Source organism: Canis lupus, chromosome 15, assembly GCF_048164855.1.
Source record: "Canis lupus baileyi chromosome 15, mCanLup2.hap1, whole genome shotgun sequence".
NCBI classification, from domain to species: domain Eukaryota; kingdom Metazoa; phylum Chordata; class Mammalia; order Carnivora; family Canidae; genus Canis; species Canis lupus.
In genome coordinates, this window is record NC_132852.1 from 45,672,552 (window position 1) to 45,693,091 (window position 20,540).

The following is a 20,540-nucleotide window of genomic DNA, read 5'->3' on the forward strand; positions in this document are numbered from 1 at the left end:
TTTTCCCTAGATAGTAACTTGTCTTTGAATTAGAAAATTTTATTTAAATACATTTATCACTGCAGGTGGGTTCACTTAGAATGTGACAAACCAACAGATCATGAGCTGGATTCTCAGTTCAAAGAAGAGTATATCTGCATGTATTGTAAACACATAGCAGCTGAGATGGATCCATTACAGGCAGGTGATGAAGTGGTGATGGCTGAAGTCACTACAGGTAAACTTGAGAATTTTTTTGTGTTTTTTTGATGTGTGCCAGCCAGTCAGCAATAAATTATTTTAGTAATAATGAGGTAATCCTGTGTATCAGATCCCATTTTATTCTTAATTTCTCAACCTTTAAGTATACATGTGATTCAGGTCATCTCTGAATCTGATGACTGACATCTGATATAGCTCTTTTCCAACTCTTCTAATAATATGAATTCCAGGACTGAAGTGCCTTACTCCAGTTGTGTTCTTTCAGCTGGCAATGAAAGTTGTCAGTGTTTGGCTGTAATTTGTGCTTTAAAACCTGGGTTATTTCACTCCAAACAAGTTTTAGTTTTATGATGATCTTCTTAAATGTTAACTCATATCTTTTGAGCCCAAAATTTTGTTTAGGTAATTTTAATAATATTCTGTTGGTTGTGAACATAATCACAAGTTTTTTGGTGGTCAAGAAAACAGACCTGCCTACAGATCAGTTTTCATTTTAATCAATGTGAATGGCAACTTTTATAAAGTCCTGTGTTATCATCTGCAAGAGGTTTAAGTAAATACGTCTTAATTACTAATGTTTCATTTCCAAGATGCCATCAGTATACAGTTTTAGAATGTCCTGTTAAAATAATAAAATGTCAGTAATCCTTTAATTCATAATTTAGATGATTTTTCCATCTGCATCAAAAATGTAGATAGATATTTGGTTGAAAATTTAAAATACGAAGAAGAATTTATGCCATTCTGGGTCATAATAGCAAAGTCATAATTATTTACATAGTTAACAAACCAGAAAAACTTAACTCTAAGCTAAAGAATAAATAATATTCTGTTAAGATTATAACAATGAGATGGAGGTTGAAGGACCTGAGGACCATATGGTATTTCCAGAGCAAGCAATTAATAAAGACATCAGTGATCAGGAGTCCACACCTGGAATTGTTCCAGATGGTAAGAATGTTTTCAGTAATGGATATAGTTTATTTTCAGAAGAAAATGTGTATATACAGTGAATATATGAATATTTACTAAAAGTTTACTCTCCTAAATAAAAGTGAGCCACAAAGCATAGTCACTTTAGGAAATTGTTTAGAGAGGAGCTTTCTAGTAAAATAACATTAGAAATTACTAGGGGAAAGGGCATGTATATATATTTGTAGTTCAGCCATAATCTAGACCTAATCATAAATATTTACTTTGGGGGCCAAGTGATTTTCATTAAAAAGCAGTTTGTTATTTTCTCTTTCTTTAGTTATAATTATTGACTAGAGCTGATACTGATAGTGAGATGTTTCATGCTGAGATAATGAAAAATTTATTGTTTTAGATCGTCTCAGTGGTTCTATTGAGGGTATTTCAGTTATTTCAGTGATATTTCAATTAAGCTTTTTGGAATGTTGATAATAACTGTTACTATACTTGGGGATCTGGAATTAATGAGACAAGGTTGGGGAAAAACTAGTTATTAAACTTAATCGTGGGCTCATCTGACAGTCTGGGATTTTATGTGAAATTTTATATAGATTGAGAGTATACATAAAAAGCCTCAGATTTTCTGAGATTCAGTTTTGTATTTAATAACTTTCATTAAAAGGTATTATTGAATAAGATGTAAAGAAAGATAAGACAAAGCTATCTATAATAATAAATCTTGTCAGAGTACATAATCAGATTCCTAATTTAATCTTCATACCCTACTTACAAATAAATAGTAACAGTGTATTTTGTGCTTATGTTGAATATTGGTATTTGGCAGTAGGATAAAAGTCTTACTCAACTTACTATTGAGAGAGCAGTGTTAGAGAAATTTTGACTCCTTGCTGGAGATTCCATAAATGTGTCATTCACAGCAGTTCACATCCCCACAGAAGAGCAGCAGCAGAATAATCCACCAGAAAGTCTTGATACACATGGTCTTCTCATTTCTGGTAAGCATACTATCTAATTTGATTGAGTTACAGCATAATGCTTTTATGACTGTTATGCAAATTTGAGTCATGATCTATTAAGTTAATTTTTCAATCCTTTTCTTAAAAAGACTTGGCATTGGATTTCTAAAGGATGTTAAATTCTCTGTAGAGTTGCTAAATCAGATATTCACTATTAAACAATTTAAAATCAGGGCACCTGGGTGGCTCAGTTGGTAAATCAGCTGCCTTCTGCTCAGGTCATGTTTTTATGGTCCTGGGATCAAGGCTCCCTGCTCAGTGGGGAGTCTGCTTCTCCCTCTCCCTATGCCTCCCTACCCCCACTCGTGTGTGTGCACACGCTCCCCCCCAAATAAAGAAATAAAATCTTTAAAAAATAAAGTTAAAGTCTTTATAGAAGACTGGTAGTGGAGCATATTAGAACTGCTTGGGATGTAGAGCATGTTTACATTTTTTTTTTTTTTTTTTAAGATATTATTTGTTTATGAGAGAGACCTACAGAGGCAGAGAAGCAGGCTCCATGCAGGGAGCCTTATGTGGGACTCGATCCCGGGTCTCTAGGATCATGCCCTGGGCCGAAGGCAGGCAGATGCTCAACTACTGAGCCACCCAGGTGCCCTATCATTCTTTTTTAATGTTAGTATTTTTGAAGCATTTTTTGGTGTAAAAATACTTGGTATGATCAGATCTGTTATTTGATGTTTTTCCCCTTTATCCTTAACTGTAGTCTTTCAGGGAGTAGAAATGAAAAGTGGGATTTCATTTTGCTATCAGAACATAAAGTGCAGTCACCACAGTAAATAGTAAATGAGAAAATTAATATCTCTATTTTTTTTTAAATTTTTTTTATTTATTTATGATAGTCACAGAGAGAGGGAGAGAAAGAGAGACAGGCAGAGGGAGAAGCAGGCTCCATGCACCGGGAGCCCGATGTGAGATTCGATCCCAGATCTCCAGGATCGCGCCCTGGGCCAAAGGCAGGCGCCAAACCGCTGCGCCACCCAGGGATCCCAAAAAATTAATATCTCTATTAATGTAACTTAGAAATTGCCTTGATAGTATTTGAAATAAGTGCATTTTATCCAGTGATCTTACCTGATAGAGCCATGTAGGTCTTATGTAAATTGGATCTTTGACTTTGTTTTTAGGCATGTTTGGGTTAAAGGCTTAACACAGTGGCACCCTGACTTAAAATTTACCAGTTAGTGACTTTAGATATTTCTGATATCTAATTATGTTTATTGACTTGGTAAGATTTGCCTATTTAATTATCGATGATGAGGAAATACAAAGATTATATCCAAAAAAATGTGTTATGTTAGCAGGTACAGCTAATAAGTAAAGTATCTTCTACCTGTGATAGCTACTCATCTGATTCTGCAGAAGGATTACATCTGAGCGCCTGCTATTAAAAAAACTCTTCATATTCTAGACTAGTCTTTACTTTTTTTTTTTTTTTTAAGATTTTATTTATGGCAGACCGTCAGAGAGAGAGGCAGGGACAGAGAGACAGAGACACAGGCAAAGGGAGAAGCAGGCTCCATGCAGGGAGCCTGACGTGGGACTCGATCCTGGCTCCCCAGGATCAGGCCCTGAACTGAAAGCGGCGCTAAACCCTGAGCCACCCGGGCTGCCCTAGTCTTTACTTTTTAACTTGGAAACCTTGTACAAGATCACTGAGCCTCATTTTTCTAGCTGTTGAAAGAGTATAACTTGACCTACAAAATTGTAAATCTTTTTGTAAATGTTCGATTGTAATCATATAAGTTAAATAGAATTATATTAGAAATTCTGTTTTAATATTTTACCAGAAACTACCTTAAACTCTAGGGATACTATTAATTAAGGTGATGTTTTTGTAGCTTTTCTGGCCTGATGTAATTCATAAGTCCTGGTGTATTTTGGCCTTTATTATCTTAATAATTGTTTTCCTTGATAAATACCTTCTGATTTTAGTCAGGGTATAACCATAAGTTTCCATAAGTGTGGAAATCCCTTTTCTCCCTTCTATCCCCTTTCCTGCCCAAGCCTATTATTTTTAAGCCAGAAAAATTTAAATTTATAAATACATTAATATAACAAATATTCCAAATTTTGTAGAATCATCGCAAGATAAAATGAACCCTGAAGTGGAAAATCAGATTTCTCATGAAGTTGATAGTGAAAAAATGGAAATGTCTTCTAAAGTGATGCATATTTTTGACGATCAAAATGAAAACAAAATGGAAGTGACAGAAAACATTGAAGTCCGTACACACCAGATCATTGTGCCGCACGAGGATCTGCAGTTAGAGGAATCCAAAATGCTGGCATCCATAGAAGAATCTCGGCCTCCAAAATCAGCCACTGAATCTGCCATTGTTCCACCGGACACTGTGGTGTCCCCGTGTGAGCAAAGTACTTCTTTATGTTCTAAGGAACAGTTGGTTATAGAAAGGGTACAAGAAGAAATGGAACAGAAAACAGGTTCTGAATCTTCCACTGCATTTACGGACTTTGGAATGGCTCCTGCAGTTGAGAATTGTGTGAAAGATGGTTTATGCCGAGAAGACAAACCTGTAAAACTACCATCTGAGACAGAGTTGTCATTTGTGTCAGCTGCAGACATAAGCAAGGCAAATGTGTCTTCCTCTCTTTCTTCAGACTTGCCTTCCCAGGATATACTGCACACTTACCCTTCAACCCTCAGTGCTTCTGTTGGAAACATTATGCCAACAACATATATCTCAGTCACTCCAAAAATCGGCATGGGTAAACCAGCTATTACCAAAAGAAAATTTTCTCCTGGTAGACCTCGGTCCAAACAGGTAGGGTGATTTTAATGATATGGACAGAAAAATCTTTTGGAGCAATTATATAAAATAAGGTGTATATGGAACTTTGGTTTGGAGGCTAATTTTTCCTATTTTCAGGTAGAACTAGATGTAATATTGACCAAAATGTTTTGGCCTATATATATAAACTGTAATGAAGACTAATTTTTTAAACTCAAGGTAGTTTTACTCAGAATTTCAACTTAGTTGGGACATGCAAATGCAACCTATTTGATTATAGTTTCTAATACAAAACACTTAAAATTTTAAGTTCTATGCCACAGTAACAATAGAGCCTTAAAAAAACAGTTAAGTTTTAGGTATATTGTAACTAACATTTATTTTTCCCCTCTAAGATAGTTGTTTCTTGATATTATTCTTTGTCTCTATTTTTAACTGCTCAAGCCTCAAATTTTACTAAAGGAGTTTTTCATGGTGGTGATTTCTCATTTTAACTTTTTTATTAATTGCTACCTTTTTTGTGCGGCCCCCGTCCCCCACCTTAGGACTTACTTCATTGTTTTCATGAAGAAGTCTTAGAATTGTATTGTTGATCTTTAGGAAGTGAGGAGAGTTCTTCCCATGACTTTAGTGTGGCTTTTATCCTTTAAGGATAAGTTCCAGTTCTTTTATAGTGGAATTTAAGTGAAAATAACTCAAGGCAAAATGAAGACACCGTAGCTAAGATTGATTTATTCTACAAAATTTCTGCTTTCTGAAGATGGCAAGATATCAAACAATGTGGTATTTAGTCACAATGGTGATTTGAAGGGCAGCCCTGGTGGCTCAGCGATTTAGCGCCGCCTTCAGCCCAGGGCCTGATCCTGGAGACGTGGGAGTCCCAAGTCAGGCTTCCTGCATGGAGCCTGCTTCTCCCTTTGTCTGTGTCTCTGCCCCATCCTCCTACCCTCCCACCCCCGCCCCCTCTGTCTCTGTCTCTCATGAATAAGTAAAACCTTAAAAAAACAATGGTGATTTGAAGTTTCAAATTAAAATCTCATGATTTAAAATGCTTCCAGTGATTAAAGTTTGCCTTTATAGGAGTAGTATCATCTCGATCTGGATCATCCAATTTTGGAATCCTAAAATAAGTGGGAAAATAGAATTTTATTCTAATGTGAGAATTAGTCTCCTCTAAATTCTAGGTATATTTTATTCTCTAAAGACAGCAAGTTACATACCAGAGGCAAAATTGCCTCATGGGATGGAACTATTTCTGGCAAAGACATTCACAGTAAACTAAGACACTCCTCCATATATGCCTTTCTCTAAGTATTTTCCATGATATTTATTTTATGTTCTACCAAGAGATGGTTTTGTTCTCAAACCAGTTTCCTCTTCCTTACTCTTGTTTTCTTTTCTTGATAATTGTTCAATAACAATTATGTGGTTTTGGCTCTGAAAAAATCTAGCAATGGAGATTTCAATCTCAAATTTAATTTTGGTTCAGATATTTACATTCTTTAAAGATACTGCATCATAAATATTCCTGTCAAATTTTACTGTATTTCTCCTTATTTAGAGACTTCTATTCCAACTGGGAAGCCATTAGGATTATTTTCTGTTGACTTACATTCATTCTAAGGTCTATGTGCCTGTGAGTCTGTGTGTTAGTATATGTGTGTGAGAGTCTTCCAGGTTTATCCTATTTTATATGGCCCATGCCCTAATATTTGTTGTTGCTTCTGCTGTATTCTCTTTTAGTTCCCAATTCTGGTAGTATTCTACTTTCTGTTGATTTGCCATTGTCTCATTACTGCTTAATAATTTGCTGTTGATCTCATAAACTGTTCATAGGCATGTTTAACCTATTAGGTTGGCATTAGTTGTGTAGCAGACAACCTTCACTTGGTAATGCATAGCTTGCTGACGTACTGCTGTTTTTGTGGAGAGTATGAATTGGATAGAACAAGACAGCTCTTTTATTTTTTATCATTGCTAAGGTACTGAGGTCATAACTTCCAGGGAATATTCCAGTGTATATTTTTATAGTGGAAACCCTGAAGTCTCTTACTCTATGAATTTCTTTGATGTCAAGCATTCCTGTGTTATATTTTTGGTTTTATTTATTTATTTAATATATTCTTGGTAGGGGGACTGGGTATAAAAATGAGATGGATGTTCATGGCAGTGACTGTGATATAAGCAAGATTCTTTGGTGTTCAACTGTGTTTGTATTATTAACATCAGTAGTGTTTCCATATTTTGTTGAAGGTCATTAGTTTTCTGGTCTTTACCAGTATAGTGAAGTCTATCCTAACCATTTCATTGCTTAAATTCTGTTTCATAGTGGTCAAATCTTTATATTTATTTACAGTTTTCTAATATGTGAGCTTTTCTAAGAATTCACTTAGAAATTAAATGAATAATTAGAAACAAAACCTGAAAGCTTTAAAATTTGATGTGATAGCTAGTGATTGGATTATGGAATGTTTTCTGGAGAAAGGAGTTAGCCAGTAGAAGGGTAAGCCAGTGCCATCTAACAGAAATATAATGCAAACCTCATAGATCTAATTTTAAAATTTCTAGTAGTATTAAAAATAAGCAGGTGAAATAAATTTTAATGTTTAACTTCATATATTAAAAGTATGTTAGCATTTGATCTGTATAAAAATTATTAATGAGATGTTACGTTCAGTTTTCATGTTAAGTGTTCAAGATCTGGTTTCTTATCATATATATTAGAAATACTTAGTAGCCTCATAATTAGTGACTACCTTATTGGAAATGCAAGGGCAAGCATTTTAAAAACAGGAAAATTTTAGTTCTAGGAGAACTAAATTTAAAGAGAAATACCAACTGAATTTAAGAGTGATAAATGAAGAGTAATGCTATACTTTCACCACTTTTAAGTATTGAAGTAGAAATAGTCTACATCCTCCAATTGCTCATAGGTCATGTTTTAAAGTGAATGATAAAAACCATTTGTTGTAGCAACAATTCACTGTGTATTTTCAGTGTCCGTTAGATTTTCAGTATACAAAAAATATACAGTATACTGTATACAGTATACAAAAATATGTAATAAATGAATATGAACATATATGTGTACATATATAAAAATGTGTGTAGTGATACTGGAGTATGGATGGGTATATAGATCACTATTCTGATTCTGAAACATCAGGACACAGAACATGGAATCTATACAGGATTATTTTCCCTTTAGAAGAACTTAATCATTGAAGTTTAGTGTTTTATATTGTGCCTTTTATTTGGAAGATTTTTAGGTGCTATTTATATTATATTCTTCATGAAATGTTTCAAGCATATCTCTGATATATGCTTCAAGACCTTACTCTAGGAACAGTAATGTAAGTTTTTCTGATGGTTATGCATAGAAAAAGTCTTTTGTTTTTTCTTCCTCATTTCAGACACAAGATTTCACAAAGATAAGAGGAAGAATATAGGTGTGATAGATAGTAGGAAAAGGAAATTGGTGGAGCAGTAACAGGTTGCCAGCCAGCTGGACATGGTTTCATATAAATTATCCCACTCAACCAGTGCTTTTCTTTTTTTCACCCCTTTATTGAAGTTATGCATTTATATATATTTTAGTGTTTCATTTTTCAGTATGTTTATGAGTATATCCACTTTGGACCTTAGGTTTAGAAAAGTTGTTATTGGCCAACTGCATGTTATAATCGCCTGGGGAGCTTTAAAAACATATTGGTGCAATGACTCCACCTTGCACCAATTAAAACAGCCTCTGACACTCTTCTTTCACTGTACCCTTGGTAGTAAGTAGAGTCCTGAATTAGAGAAATATGCTACTGTTGTTACTTTTATGCATGAGACTTTCTACAAGAAATGCTTCTAAAAAGCAGTGGAAAATAGGATGGAAAATTTTTTTATCTTAGCATATCAAATAACATAGTGTGTTTTTAATTTTCTATTTATTTCTCTCATTCCACAGCTCTACTTATCCATTTTAATTTGGAAATTCTGAGATAGTAATCTCAGTCTGTCTTCTGTTATTTATCCTATTTGTATCACCTTGTTTTATGGAAAAGTATTTCATATAATCACATGACTATGGTCTGCTCTAGACACGTATGTGCTAAGTGCTCTCATGATAGTATTGAAATAAGTGTATTAAACCCATGAGATATGTTTCATTGAAATATTAAATATTTCAACGAAATTTCATAAAAGTAAACATAAATACTCAACTGTATTTTGGAAACTTCCAAATTCTAAGAATTTTTTCATTTTTTATTTTACCCCTCTATAATTTTTTGTTGCTAACATCATATATATAGAAAACTTAGAAATTTCCATTAATTTCTAAGACTGATATTTATTGAGGGGTTCTCAGAGAAAGTGAAGTTTCTTCAATATAATAGGTTTCCAGGGATGGTACTTCATTAAATCATAGCCATCTTTCCCATTATATTGTGAAGTGGACTTTTTATTATTTTGTTAATTTAACTAATTTTATTATGAACCATAGAATTTTATAACATAGTTGTCTACTGCAATAGCATTTTGAATGAAGTGTTTTAACAAATCAGGTTCATAATCTATTCTTGGGAGAGGAAAACAAACCTCCAGGATGGCAAACTGTAGAGGATTGTAGTTTTGTCAACAATTAATTACAAGTAAGCATTTTCTTTCTCTTTTAAAATAGTAGACACCATTTCTGGTTTGTAAACACAAATCATTTAGTAAGAACCACTGTTGATTTTTTGAGTTTTGTTTTGAAGGCTATAAATCATACTGTCCAAATGAGAGATTCAGTTCTTGTTAAATTATTTCATATCCAGCTTTTAATTAAAATCAGTTTGAATTTTGAAGCATTGCTCGATATAATTTAGACACAGTGGCATTCACTAAAAGGAAAGAAATTATCCCGTGTAGTTTTTTTATTTTTATTTCTTTATTTTTTATTTTTCCCGTGTAGTTTTAATTGTCCATTCTTGGATACCTCTAACGTAAAACCTACATTTCTGATACTTTGTCTTAGAATCTATTAAAGGTGTAATTAGTAACAGCTATGTATTCTGTATTCTTCATGGAGAATAAAAGGTGCACTGTAGATACCCAGAGTGATTTTCCACTTACATTCTAGTCTAAATACTATGCTGCCTTTTAAAAAAGTGACTTTTAAGAGATATTTTGTATTGTTTACATCAGTTTTTACTGTAATTTGATACCAGGAAAGATTGGTTAATATGAATTCAGCACGGGCAATTCCGTCGTGCAATTACTTGGATTCAGGTCCTTCTTTTCCATTATTGTTTGTGTGACACAGGTAAGCATGTTTGTTACCTTGCCAGCTGTCTTGTTTCTTATCTATAAAACTACATCATACTGTTGATGTTGGAATTTAACAATAACACATGTATAGCACCTGACACACAGCAAGTGGCAGTGCTGCCCTGCTTGCTTTCTTGAATTGCAGAGTAATACAGATATTCTGTGAAAATGATGACTTGAGGAGATAATCCTGTATTAAATATAGCTCTGGAGAACCAATCAGATTGTCTGAAAATTATTTGTCCTGAAATATGCCCATGAAAATAACTGTAGGCCTTGAGTGAGTCAAACATTGGTCACAATACAGTATGTACTAGGTTTCTTGAGTTCAAAGCCACGAAATGGCTGCGCAGACTTTTGGAACTGAACAGTCTATGAATTACAGTATGTGATATGTGCTGCAGAAGAGGAAACCCAGGGTACTATGGAAAAGCAGAGGGGGCAAGAAGGAGAGTTCCCCTCAGGCTTGCATGCTGTTTAGGCTAAAATCCAAGAAACACTGCTCTAAGTCACTGAAAAACTGTAGTTTTAAACCTAAAAAATGTCTAGCCCTCTGGGGTGGCAAGCCACAAACACATCCCCTTTCTCTTGGTTTTCTTGTGCCTGTGGTGATATTTCCAAAGCCGGCCAAATTCTAGCACTGGCCAAATTCACATTCCTAAATTATTGAAGGCTTTAAGCTGGTAACAGCTGTTTTTGTACTTTTATAGCATCTTATCAAAGCACTATCAGGACTAAATTTCTTCCATTTGATGTTGAACTCAGTTTTGTATATGAGACTTATTTATGTGAAAAGAATTCTGTAAGTCATAAAAATGAGTCGTTTGCTGCTGTGGCTGTAAGGTGAATGTATATACCAAAAAGGAATTATAAATGCTTAAGTTTTTTGTTCTCTCGCTGGTCATCCTTTCTGCTCTCTCTCCATCATTTTCGGTCTCTCTAAATCAGACTCATTGTTTCATAGCAACCTTGGTTTCGCATAGCATGTTGGGAGAGGCTGGAACTGAGTGAGGATGACTTGGAGGTGCCAAGTCTGCCCAGGACCAAACCTCTGGCTGCTCTTGAAACTTTTCCAGTAGATTAGGGTACTCTTGGGTTCTAATTATGACATTGATCATACTTAACAGCAAGCAACAGGACTAGGCTTCTAGTAATAGAAAGTTGACCATAATACCCTTTTCTCCACTTGCCATTATTGTTTTCATTTTCCTTTCCCACAGCCGTTTTAACAGTAGTATGATTTACTAGGCTGGTAAATTTACCTGAGAAATTGGCCTTGAGAAAGAAACTTAATACCAACTTTAAACAGGTTTTGGGTTCAGTAATTCTTGTTAGAATCTAATTCAATCTCAACCAAGTGGTATATTTTTTTTAAGTTACTATAGGATTTGATAGCAAGTTTCTTCTCTGTAGCTCTCTTTACATCTTAGTCTCCTGATGGCTACATTTTGAACCCTTTTGCTTTTAATTTGTTTTGTGCGTAGTTTAAAAGTACATTGGATGGATTGGTAATTTCTTTTTTCGGTGAGAAAAGGCAAGAATGTAGGCTTTATCTGATGGGGCAATTAGTATGTTTCATAGTACAATGCTTATTGATGCATTTTTGCATCCAAAAAAAAAAAAATGCCCAGTGGGAAAAAAACCAGGCATTCAATAAGCCTTGAATAGAATGCTTAACATAGCAGTGAACAAGAATGGTCTCTTCTCAAGCTTCTAGTCCAATGGCAACAAATAAATCCAAATGTAGCAAGTATAAGTTCAACAATAGTGTAAACCATGTTTCGGTATTTGGGAGCTGACCTCTGAATTGTCTGTATAAATTCTTTTTCATCAAAGCTGAGATCTGTAGGATAATTTATAACTAAAGTTGATAATTATAGCTGTATTTTAAAGTCTAAAGAATATATTAGGTAATTTCTTCATTGTCAAAACATCTAAGTATAATCATAATTTTTCTCCAGTTCCTATAAAATTGCACACAATCTATCTTCCAATGTCTTATGATAATATACTTATTAAAATTCATAATATAATTATCCAAGCTTTTATTATATAAGTTCTTCATAGCAGTTGAATGGTTTTCTAATTATTCCTGAAGTGGCATCCAAACATTCTTGATCTATGGAGCCCTACATTTTGTTCATCAATGTTCTCCGAAGTGTAAATGTTTTTAAAATGAGACACGATTTTGGCATCAAAGCTAGCTTTTAAATTATGGTGAATAACATATTATCTGAGAGTATGACTTTTTATAGTATTTTTTTTAAGAGCTGTCTACTGACATAACATTAAGTGATCCACCAAAAGGAAGTTTATGCAGTAGCCAAATATTGTCAGAGAAAAGCCAGTGGAAGTATTGAGAGAACTGAATTGAGATATCTTTTGTCCCTATTCTGTACCAATAAATAATTAGAAACAGTAGAACACCTGACCCCAAATTTCAAATAGTGAGAAGATGCAAAACATGTTGTAAGGGAGATGATAGTTCAGCTGGAGCGCTGAAGAAAGGCATCTCTGAGGGAGAAATGTCCGAGCCCATACCTGAAGAATCAGAAGCAGCAGCCGTCCATTGGGGAGTCAGGAGGCCCCCAGCTAAAGAGAATGGCATGTTTAAAGGAAAGCAAGGTAGCTGGGTCACACCCATTTCATGAGAGAGGGCCACAGGATAAAGTGGGAGAGAGACACCGGGAAAGGATTGCAGTAAGTTAAGTGCCTTGAGAAGCTGTTGGAAGGGTTTAAAACAAGGTGGTGTCTTGCTCCATCAGATTTACATTTTTGCAAGTCCTTCTGGCTGTTGTGCAGGGAAGGGCTTAGGGAGATGCAGGGTAGGGAGAATCATGAAGAGCCTGAAGACTGTGCCGAATTTACTGATGGTTTGGATTGAAGGAGTGGCAGGGGAGAGTGATGAGGGAGAAGAACAGATCAGATGAGGGCTGGAATCCATTTCTAAAGATGGGGGAGATTGTGAGCCAGAACTGGGTAAGGGAGAGATTGTAGTAGACGTGGTAAACTGGAGAGATTTGGTGTGACAGGATGGAAGTGCTAAGAAGGAAGTTGAAAACTGTACTGACTTCCGCAGGAACATGTTGGAATTAGAAATGTAAATTTGGGAGACAACAACCTTCAAGATGGTGTTTACTGGCCTCCTTAGAGATCGTACCATTTAGAAAGAGACTACACAGAGAAGAGCGTTGTCTAGGCTCAACCCCGGGAAACACTGGGCTTTGGAGGTCAGGTGGAGGAAGAACGTGCTCGGGGGGACAGAAAGGTCAGCAGGGCAGGGCAGGGCCACATTCACGGGTTTGTTGCCGCATTGAACCCAACGGAACTGGATGTAGGTGTTGACAGTGTGAGTACAGTGAGAATAGAAAAATGACTCTGGCAGCATAGAGGTTTCCCAGAGAACCTGGATGCAGCTGTACACTGTACACTCAGGTATAGATACAGGTTGATCTGATAGTAGTAACACGGGGTAATTCACCTGTTAGTAAAATTAGCATAGCCATTACCTGAGTTTGAGGGGAGGTTAATTGAAACCAGTCTCTTCCTTGTGTGGTTTTTCTCAAAATAATGTTACTGCATTAATTATCTGATCTCCAGAGGGCTGTCAAACTCTTACTTTGGTTGATTATTTAAATTGCTGGTGGTAGTTTTGTGTGATTAATAGGCTACTATTTGTTAGTGTGATAATATTCTAGAAACCTGGTAAGTACTGTGTTTTTTAAGTTTGGGTCATTTAATTGATAAAAGTTATAGCATATGTTCTGGAATTACCTAATTCAAAATAGGCTCTTTATTGTTTGACATTTGTTTTGTGTTTTTCTTTAAAATGTTATCTTTGTGGTGTAGACATTTTTATTTATGCTGCGTAGCGTCCTCATCAGATTAGTTCAAGTTATTGCTGAATGTGGTTATTAAGAAGTAAAATGTCTTACTTTCATTTTAACTACTTTAATAAGATACTATTTCTTGTATAAATAACCAAGTATCTCAGGCATTTTAATTTGCAAATTTAGGACAATTTGCTTTAATATTTTTCATTGTACAAATTAGTCCCATGGATGTAATCTAAGGATAATAGTTCCCTAAATAAAAATAAAAACCAAAATCACAACTAGTGGTCACTAGAAGGAAGAGTAGTTAAATGCTAGGATTATAGCTGATATTGCATCTTAAGATTGAACACTAACTTTCCATAATTTAAAGTGAATATTTCTATCGATTGCTCAAATTTCCTTTGTCTCCTGGTTTGGTTATTTTTAGCAATAGGTGTACCTAACATTCTTAAAGATAGAATGATAGTTGTTAGAAGAAAACAACCCCCAAGTAGTTTCTTATATAAAGTGTTAATTCTTAGAATTTAATTGACTTTTATTTATATTTTGTTTCTATAATTGCCATTCATGAGTCAGTGTTGATGTCCTTATAAACCCTAATTCCTAATATGTTTCATTGTACTAATGTTTCAATCCGAATAAAATACGTAATGTAAATTGTAGCTGCAAACATTTAAGTATAAAATCATTGTAAGTGTAAAGCTTATTTTCCCTACCTTGAAGCAATTTGTCCTAAATTTCCATACGTCTGCATTTGTTTTGCTGTTCTGAAATTCCTCAGTTGCTGGCTTTGACCTTTTACGTTGCCGAGTTTTATACATCTATTTTCTCACCTGCCATATCCTAGGGGGCTTGGAGTACCCATAATACAGTGAGCCCACCTTCCTGGTCCCCAGACATTTCAGAAGGTCGGGAAATTTTTAAACCCAGGCAGCTTCCTGGCAGTGCCATTTGGAGCATCAAAGTGGTAAATAAAATTGCATTTACATTCATATATCATTTCTTTCTGGTTGGTTTTGTCCGAGTAGATGTGTTAAGAATTGAACCATTCTTTTCTAGATAAGTAGTGCAGATTCCAGAGCCACTTTTTTAATATAAAAATTTTAGTATGAAGAATCAACATGCTTGCACTTAAAAATCTGGATTAGGAGGAAATTAAATTGCAATTTTACATGACTGATTTTAAGAGTGAATTTTTAGTAACTTCTTTTTATGGTTTTCTTTTATGTTGTAATTAGCGTTTCTATGGAGGAAAACCCTTGTTGCATAGGCTATAAAGTATTTTAGGACTTGCTCATTCTTGATAATCATAAAATTTTGTTGCTTAGAAAAGAACAAAAGAAAACTACATAATCTATTATATGCTAATGAAGAAGAAATACCAGAATCGCAGATTTCAATGCCCGTGTTAATAACCTCACAATTATAGGGCCTCTCTCTCTCATGTCATTGATGGAGGATTCTGCTAGTTCTTGAATACATAACTCAGTGAGTTATGTAGTCTGATGCATTTTAGAGGGTAGAAAATTAATGTGAAAAGTATTAATCATCTGAAAAGTTAAAATATTTGACTACCTAGAGAAGAGAATTTTCTTCCTCTTCTATATTTAATATGATTTTGAAATAAGGCTGTTTATTTTAGACTTATCAAGGGTTTCAAAGGAGTTCTAGATTCTACTTTCTTATTTCTATCACTATTAGAACTATTTTTCAGTTCACTCTGATATCATGCAAGGTGTTGAAAATAGAGACAGTTGCTTTAAGAGCATAAAAGATGTTTTGATAAATTTGTAGCAAATACCACAACTTTTCACTTACTCTCATCTGTGTCTTTAGATGCTGGAAAAATAGATTATAGCCCTGATTTAATAATTGACTTAATTTAAAAAATTCTTTTATACTTACAACAAAACTATCCAGTTCAACCCTCCCTTACCCCTTGTTCAAAAAAGCATAGGAACTCGAAAAGAAGAGCAGTTTAAGAGAACAAGGAGAGGCAATTTGTAATTATTAACACTGAAGGGAAAAAAGATTACCCCCTTCCTTTCTGCTCATGTCCATCTGTTTTATGCTCACACTATAACCATAAATTATCAACTTGGAAACTGTTATGCTAAATAGGTAAACGAGTTCAGCATTTCAAACTGCAATAGAAATGATGTCAGTTGAAAATGTGGCATATTATTTAACTTATGGGAAAAATCAGGATTTTCCGGAGTATTTTTAATAATTTTAGATATCAGAATGTTGTCGATGTGTTGATATCAGACTTTTTCAGGAAGTAACACATAAGTCTGCATATAAACAAAACAACAGTAATAAATAACCCAAGTATTTATTTGTTAAAGTATCAGAGAATTTAACCTGTTTTCCCAAAGAATATTTTTATACATTGGGTAAAAATTCAGATCAGTTATTTGTATTTCAAGTAATTATTATCCTGATGAGTTAAAGCAAGCTGTTTACTCTATTAGCTTTCCTGTAATCTTTAAATACATTATCCTTTAAGTACTGTGATAGAGTGAGGTACATCTGTTCAGTTCATACAGCTATTGAATAGTAAAGGAAACTGACAATTTTAATGACAGGAAAAATATTGTTATACACTAGCAAAATTTAGCTTTCATGCAGTGTAGTAGCAGTGCAGAATACTGGTTGAGAATGTGGATACTGGAGCTACAGTTGCTAGCTCTAGACTTTGGACAAGTTACATTTTATCCCTCGGCGCATTTATCTCTAAAATGGGGATAATAAAATACTACTGGCCTTGTGAGTTGTGAGTAAAAGGTGCTTAGAGTGGTGTATAGAAGTACTCAATATATGTCAGCTATTGCTACAATTACAGAGAACAGTTAGCAAGAGAGTCTTTCCTTACGCTTGCTCTGTATTGCATACAAATTGGTTGGGATTGTGTCTGTTGAGCTACTTAGAATGTAGGATTAGGAAGTGAAAAAATAAGGCCAAGGTTTACTGATAGAGAACATTCACAATATGAGTCCCAACATTTGATTCTAAGATCATAGGCATTTTATGTCTATACTTTTAAGTTGCATAATACATGTTGAAAGATAAAAATAATAAGCCTGGTCTCTTAATATTTAACCTCTAATCAGAGTAAGAAAAGCAAGTATTTGTGTGTTATAACCTTTAATAAAATGTTTTAGCTCACGTTGGATTTTAATATTCCTTTGGATTTTTGCAGAATGCTGATTTTTCCCTTCTCTGTTATGTAGGGCCGTGGGTCAGGATTTCCAGGAAAGCGAAGACCCCGTGGTGCGGGGTTGTCAGGACGAGGTGGCAGAGGCAGGTCAAAATTGAAAAGTGGAATTGGAGCAGTTGTGTTACCTGGGGTAAGACACATGTCTCATTTGCTTTATCTTTGCTATTATAATCCATAATTTATTGAGTGATGATGATAATCTCATTTGTAAAATTACTAGATTGTAAGAGTCACGTAAATAAGCCAAAATTTTTATTTTACCTTATCTCCATTCCCCCCCCCCTTTTTTAAAAACACTTCTGGTCAAGTTTTCATTTAAATTTTCTTTAATATTTTATATTTCCCATCTTTTTACTCTTTTCTTACCTTCCTCTTTGACCTTTCTATGCCAACCATTCTTATATATATATATTGCTTCTTTAATAAAAGCAAATTCCTGTTACATTATTGCAAAAAACTTAATTTGAAAACCTTAAGTAGGTGTTTTAAGTTTATTGTAATATGGCTTACAGAAGAAACTAGAAATGTTGCAGATTAGTACATACTCTAAAAATGTTGAAGATTTTATGACTGTCTTTGATATATTTTAATTCAGGATTGATCAGTATTTGCTCAATGGCATGTATATGAGGCTTTATTTAAGTGTGTATTGAAAAAAATCTGTATTTGGCAAAGAGTGGCAAATATTTCATGTGGTAACTTTACTATTTTACCAAAATCCTGTTTTTCAAATTCTAATTGTCATTTTAAGTTCAGGAGAACAGGGATCCCTGGGTGGCTCAGTGGTTTAGCGCCTGCCTTTGGCCCAGGGCGCGATCCTGGAGACCCGGGATCGAATCCCACATCGGGCTCCCGGTGCATGGAGCCTGCTTCTCCCTCTGCCTGTGTCTCTCTGCCTGCCTCTCTCTCTCTCTCTCTCTCTCTCTCTCTCTGTGTGTGTGTGACTATCATAAATTAAAAAAATAAATAAGTTCAGGAGAACAGTGAATTGTTCAGTTTGTTCCACAGTTGGCTTATCTGTTCACCTATCAGAGGATTGTATGGTTGCTTCCATTTTTTGGCTATTAAAAACAAAACTGCTAAAGAAGAAAAAAAAACCCTGCTGTGAACTTTTATGTTAAATCTGTATGTGGACATGGATTTTGTTGTTTTCCAGTGAGTAGGTATCTGGGAGTGGGATGGCTCGATACCTGATAGGTGTATGCTTAAGAAGAGGACGCTTTTCAACTTGGGTGTGAAAAGTTGATGTTTGCAAGAGTGCATAGGGTTCCTGTTTCCTCCAAATACTTACCCTGTACTTTCTATGCTTAGTTTTAATTTCAGCCTCTTTAACAGGTGTGTTAATAGTACCTCTTTTGCATTTCTCTCGTGACTAATGATGTTGATCATCTTTTCAGATGCTTATTTCTTTGGTAAAGTCTTCAAATCTTTAGTATATTTTAAAAATTTGAGTAGGTTTTTTTTTTTTTTAACTTAGTTTTGCATTTTCTTAATGTATTCTAGACACAGATTCTTTGCCATGTCTTAACTGTTTGGAACAGCAAATGTTTTAATTTTGATGAAGTCCCATTTATTATTTTTTTCTTTTATGATTGTGCTTTTGGTGCCTGAGAAATAATTGCGTAACTCAAGTATAGAAACAGGTTCCATGATTTCTTCTAGTTTTTGGTTTTAGGTGTTGCATTTAACTACATCATCCAATGTTAATTAATTTATATGTATGAGATGAATATGGTTCAAAGGTCATATTTTTGTTTACTGAATGAATATCCAGTTGTTTAAGCACCATTTCTCTGAATTGTCTTTGTATCACTCTTAAAAATCAGTGTATTTGTGGATCTGATTTTAAAATCTTTGTGCTATACTAGTGATCCATTTCTCCATCTTTAGGCCAATGATACTATATTGAATACTTGTACTTTCTAACTACTATTGAAATCAGACACTGTTAGTCTTCTATTTTTTTACTTGGGGAAAGTTGAGGTTTTAATGGTGAAGAGTCTTTTAACCCATGAACATTGTATATCTCTGTTTCTTTAGGTCTTTTTAAATTTGTCAGATTGATATTTTTTTTACAACATAAATGTCTTTTGCATTATTTCTCAGATTTATCTCTAAGTTTTCCACATTTTCTCTGCTATTGTAAATGGCAGTGCTGTCTCAGTTCAAATTGTAGTTGTCTTTTGCTACTATCTAGAAACACTCATTTTTATGTATTGATTTTTGTATCCTATAACTTTACTAATAAACTCCTGTATGACTTCTAGTTGCTTATTTGTAGAGCCTGTTGAATTTTCTATACTTATGATCGTGATGTTTGCAAATAAAATTTTATGTCTGTTTAATCTGGAGGGTTTTTGTTTCTACTCTTTATTGCATTTCCTATAATCTTCAGTACAGTGTTAGAAGTGATGCGATAACCTTGTTTTCTTTCTGCTCTTGAGGAGAGAAAACATTTAATCTTATTTTTTTGTATATGTTTTTATTGGAATTCGATTTGCCAACATATAGCATAACACCCAGTGCTCATCCCGTCAAGTGCCCCCCTCAGTGCCCGTCACCCAGTCACCCCCCTGCCCACTTCCCTTTCCACAACCCCTTGTTTCCCAGAGTTTAGGAGTCTCTCATGTCCTGTCATCCTCACTGATATTTCCCACTCACTTTCTCTCCTTTCCCCTTTATTCCCAACATTTAATCTTTTGTCATGGAATATGGTGTTAGCTCTAGTTTTATTTTTTTGAAAGATTTATTTATTTTAGAGACTGAGAGAGGAAGTGTGTGCACGAGTGTGTGTGGGGAGGAGGACACAGGGTGATGGGGAGAGAGAATCTCTAGGATTTTTATGGTTTTAGGTCTTAAATTTAGATCCATTTTGTTTTGTTTTTTTTTTTTTTTTAATTTTTTTATTTATGATAGTCACACTCAGAGAGAGGCAGAGACACAGGCAGAGGGAGAAGCAGGCTCCACGCACCGGGAGCCCGATGTGGGACTCGATCCCGGGTCTCCAGGATCACGCCCTGGGCCAAAGGCCAGGCGCCAAACCGCTGCTCCACCCAGGGATCCCTTTAGATCCATTTTGAATTTATTTTCATATATGGTATAAGAAAGTGGCCCAAACTGTTGCTGTCCAGTTTTCCCAATAAGATTTGTTGAAGAGACTTTCACTTTTCATGGAAAGATTCTTAACTATATATTCAGTTTCTCTGGTAGGTATGTGCTATTTAGGTTATCTATCCTTATACGAATTTGTCTTTCAAGGAATTTGTCCATTTCATGTAAGTTG

The 20,540-nt window shown here is 34.7% G+C and overlaps 1 protein-coding gene across 22 annotated transcripts in view; it reads left to right on the plus strand.

The window, feature by feature from the left end:
* Positions 1 to 20,540, plus strand: part of KMT2C (lysine methyltransferase 2C) — a 284,203-nt gene that overhangs the window by 179,439 nt on the left and 84,224 nt on the right. For 17 of the 22 annotated variants that reach the window (XM_072776873.1, XM_072776879.1, XM_072776878.1 and 14 more), the window contains 6 exons: positions 66 to 217; positions 1,039 to 1,152; positions 2,052 to 2,129; positions 4,230 to 4,936; positions 14,885 to 15,004; positions 17,271 to 17,387. In XM_072776873.1, coding sequence (XP_072632974.1) covers positions 66 to 217; positions 1,039 to 1,152; positions 2,052 to 2,129; positions 4,230 to 4,936; positions 14,885 to 15,004; positions 17,271 to 17,387 — 1,288 coding nt within the window. The remainder of the gene's footprint in view (positions 1 to 65; positions 218 to 1,038; positions 1,153 to 2,051; positions 2,130 to 4,229; positions 4,937 to 14,884; positions 15,005 to 17,270; positions 17,388 to 20,540) is intronic. The other 5 variants (XM_072776881.1, XM_072776880.1, XM_072776875.1 and 2 more) reach the window with 4 other exon arrangements.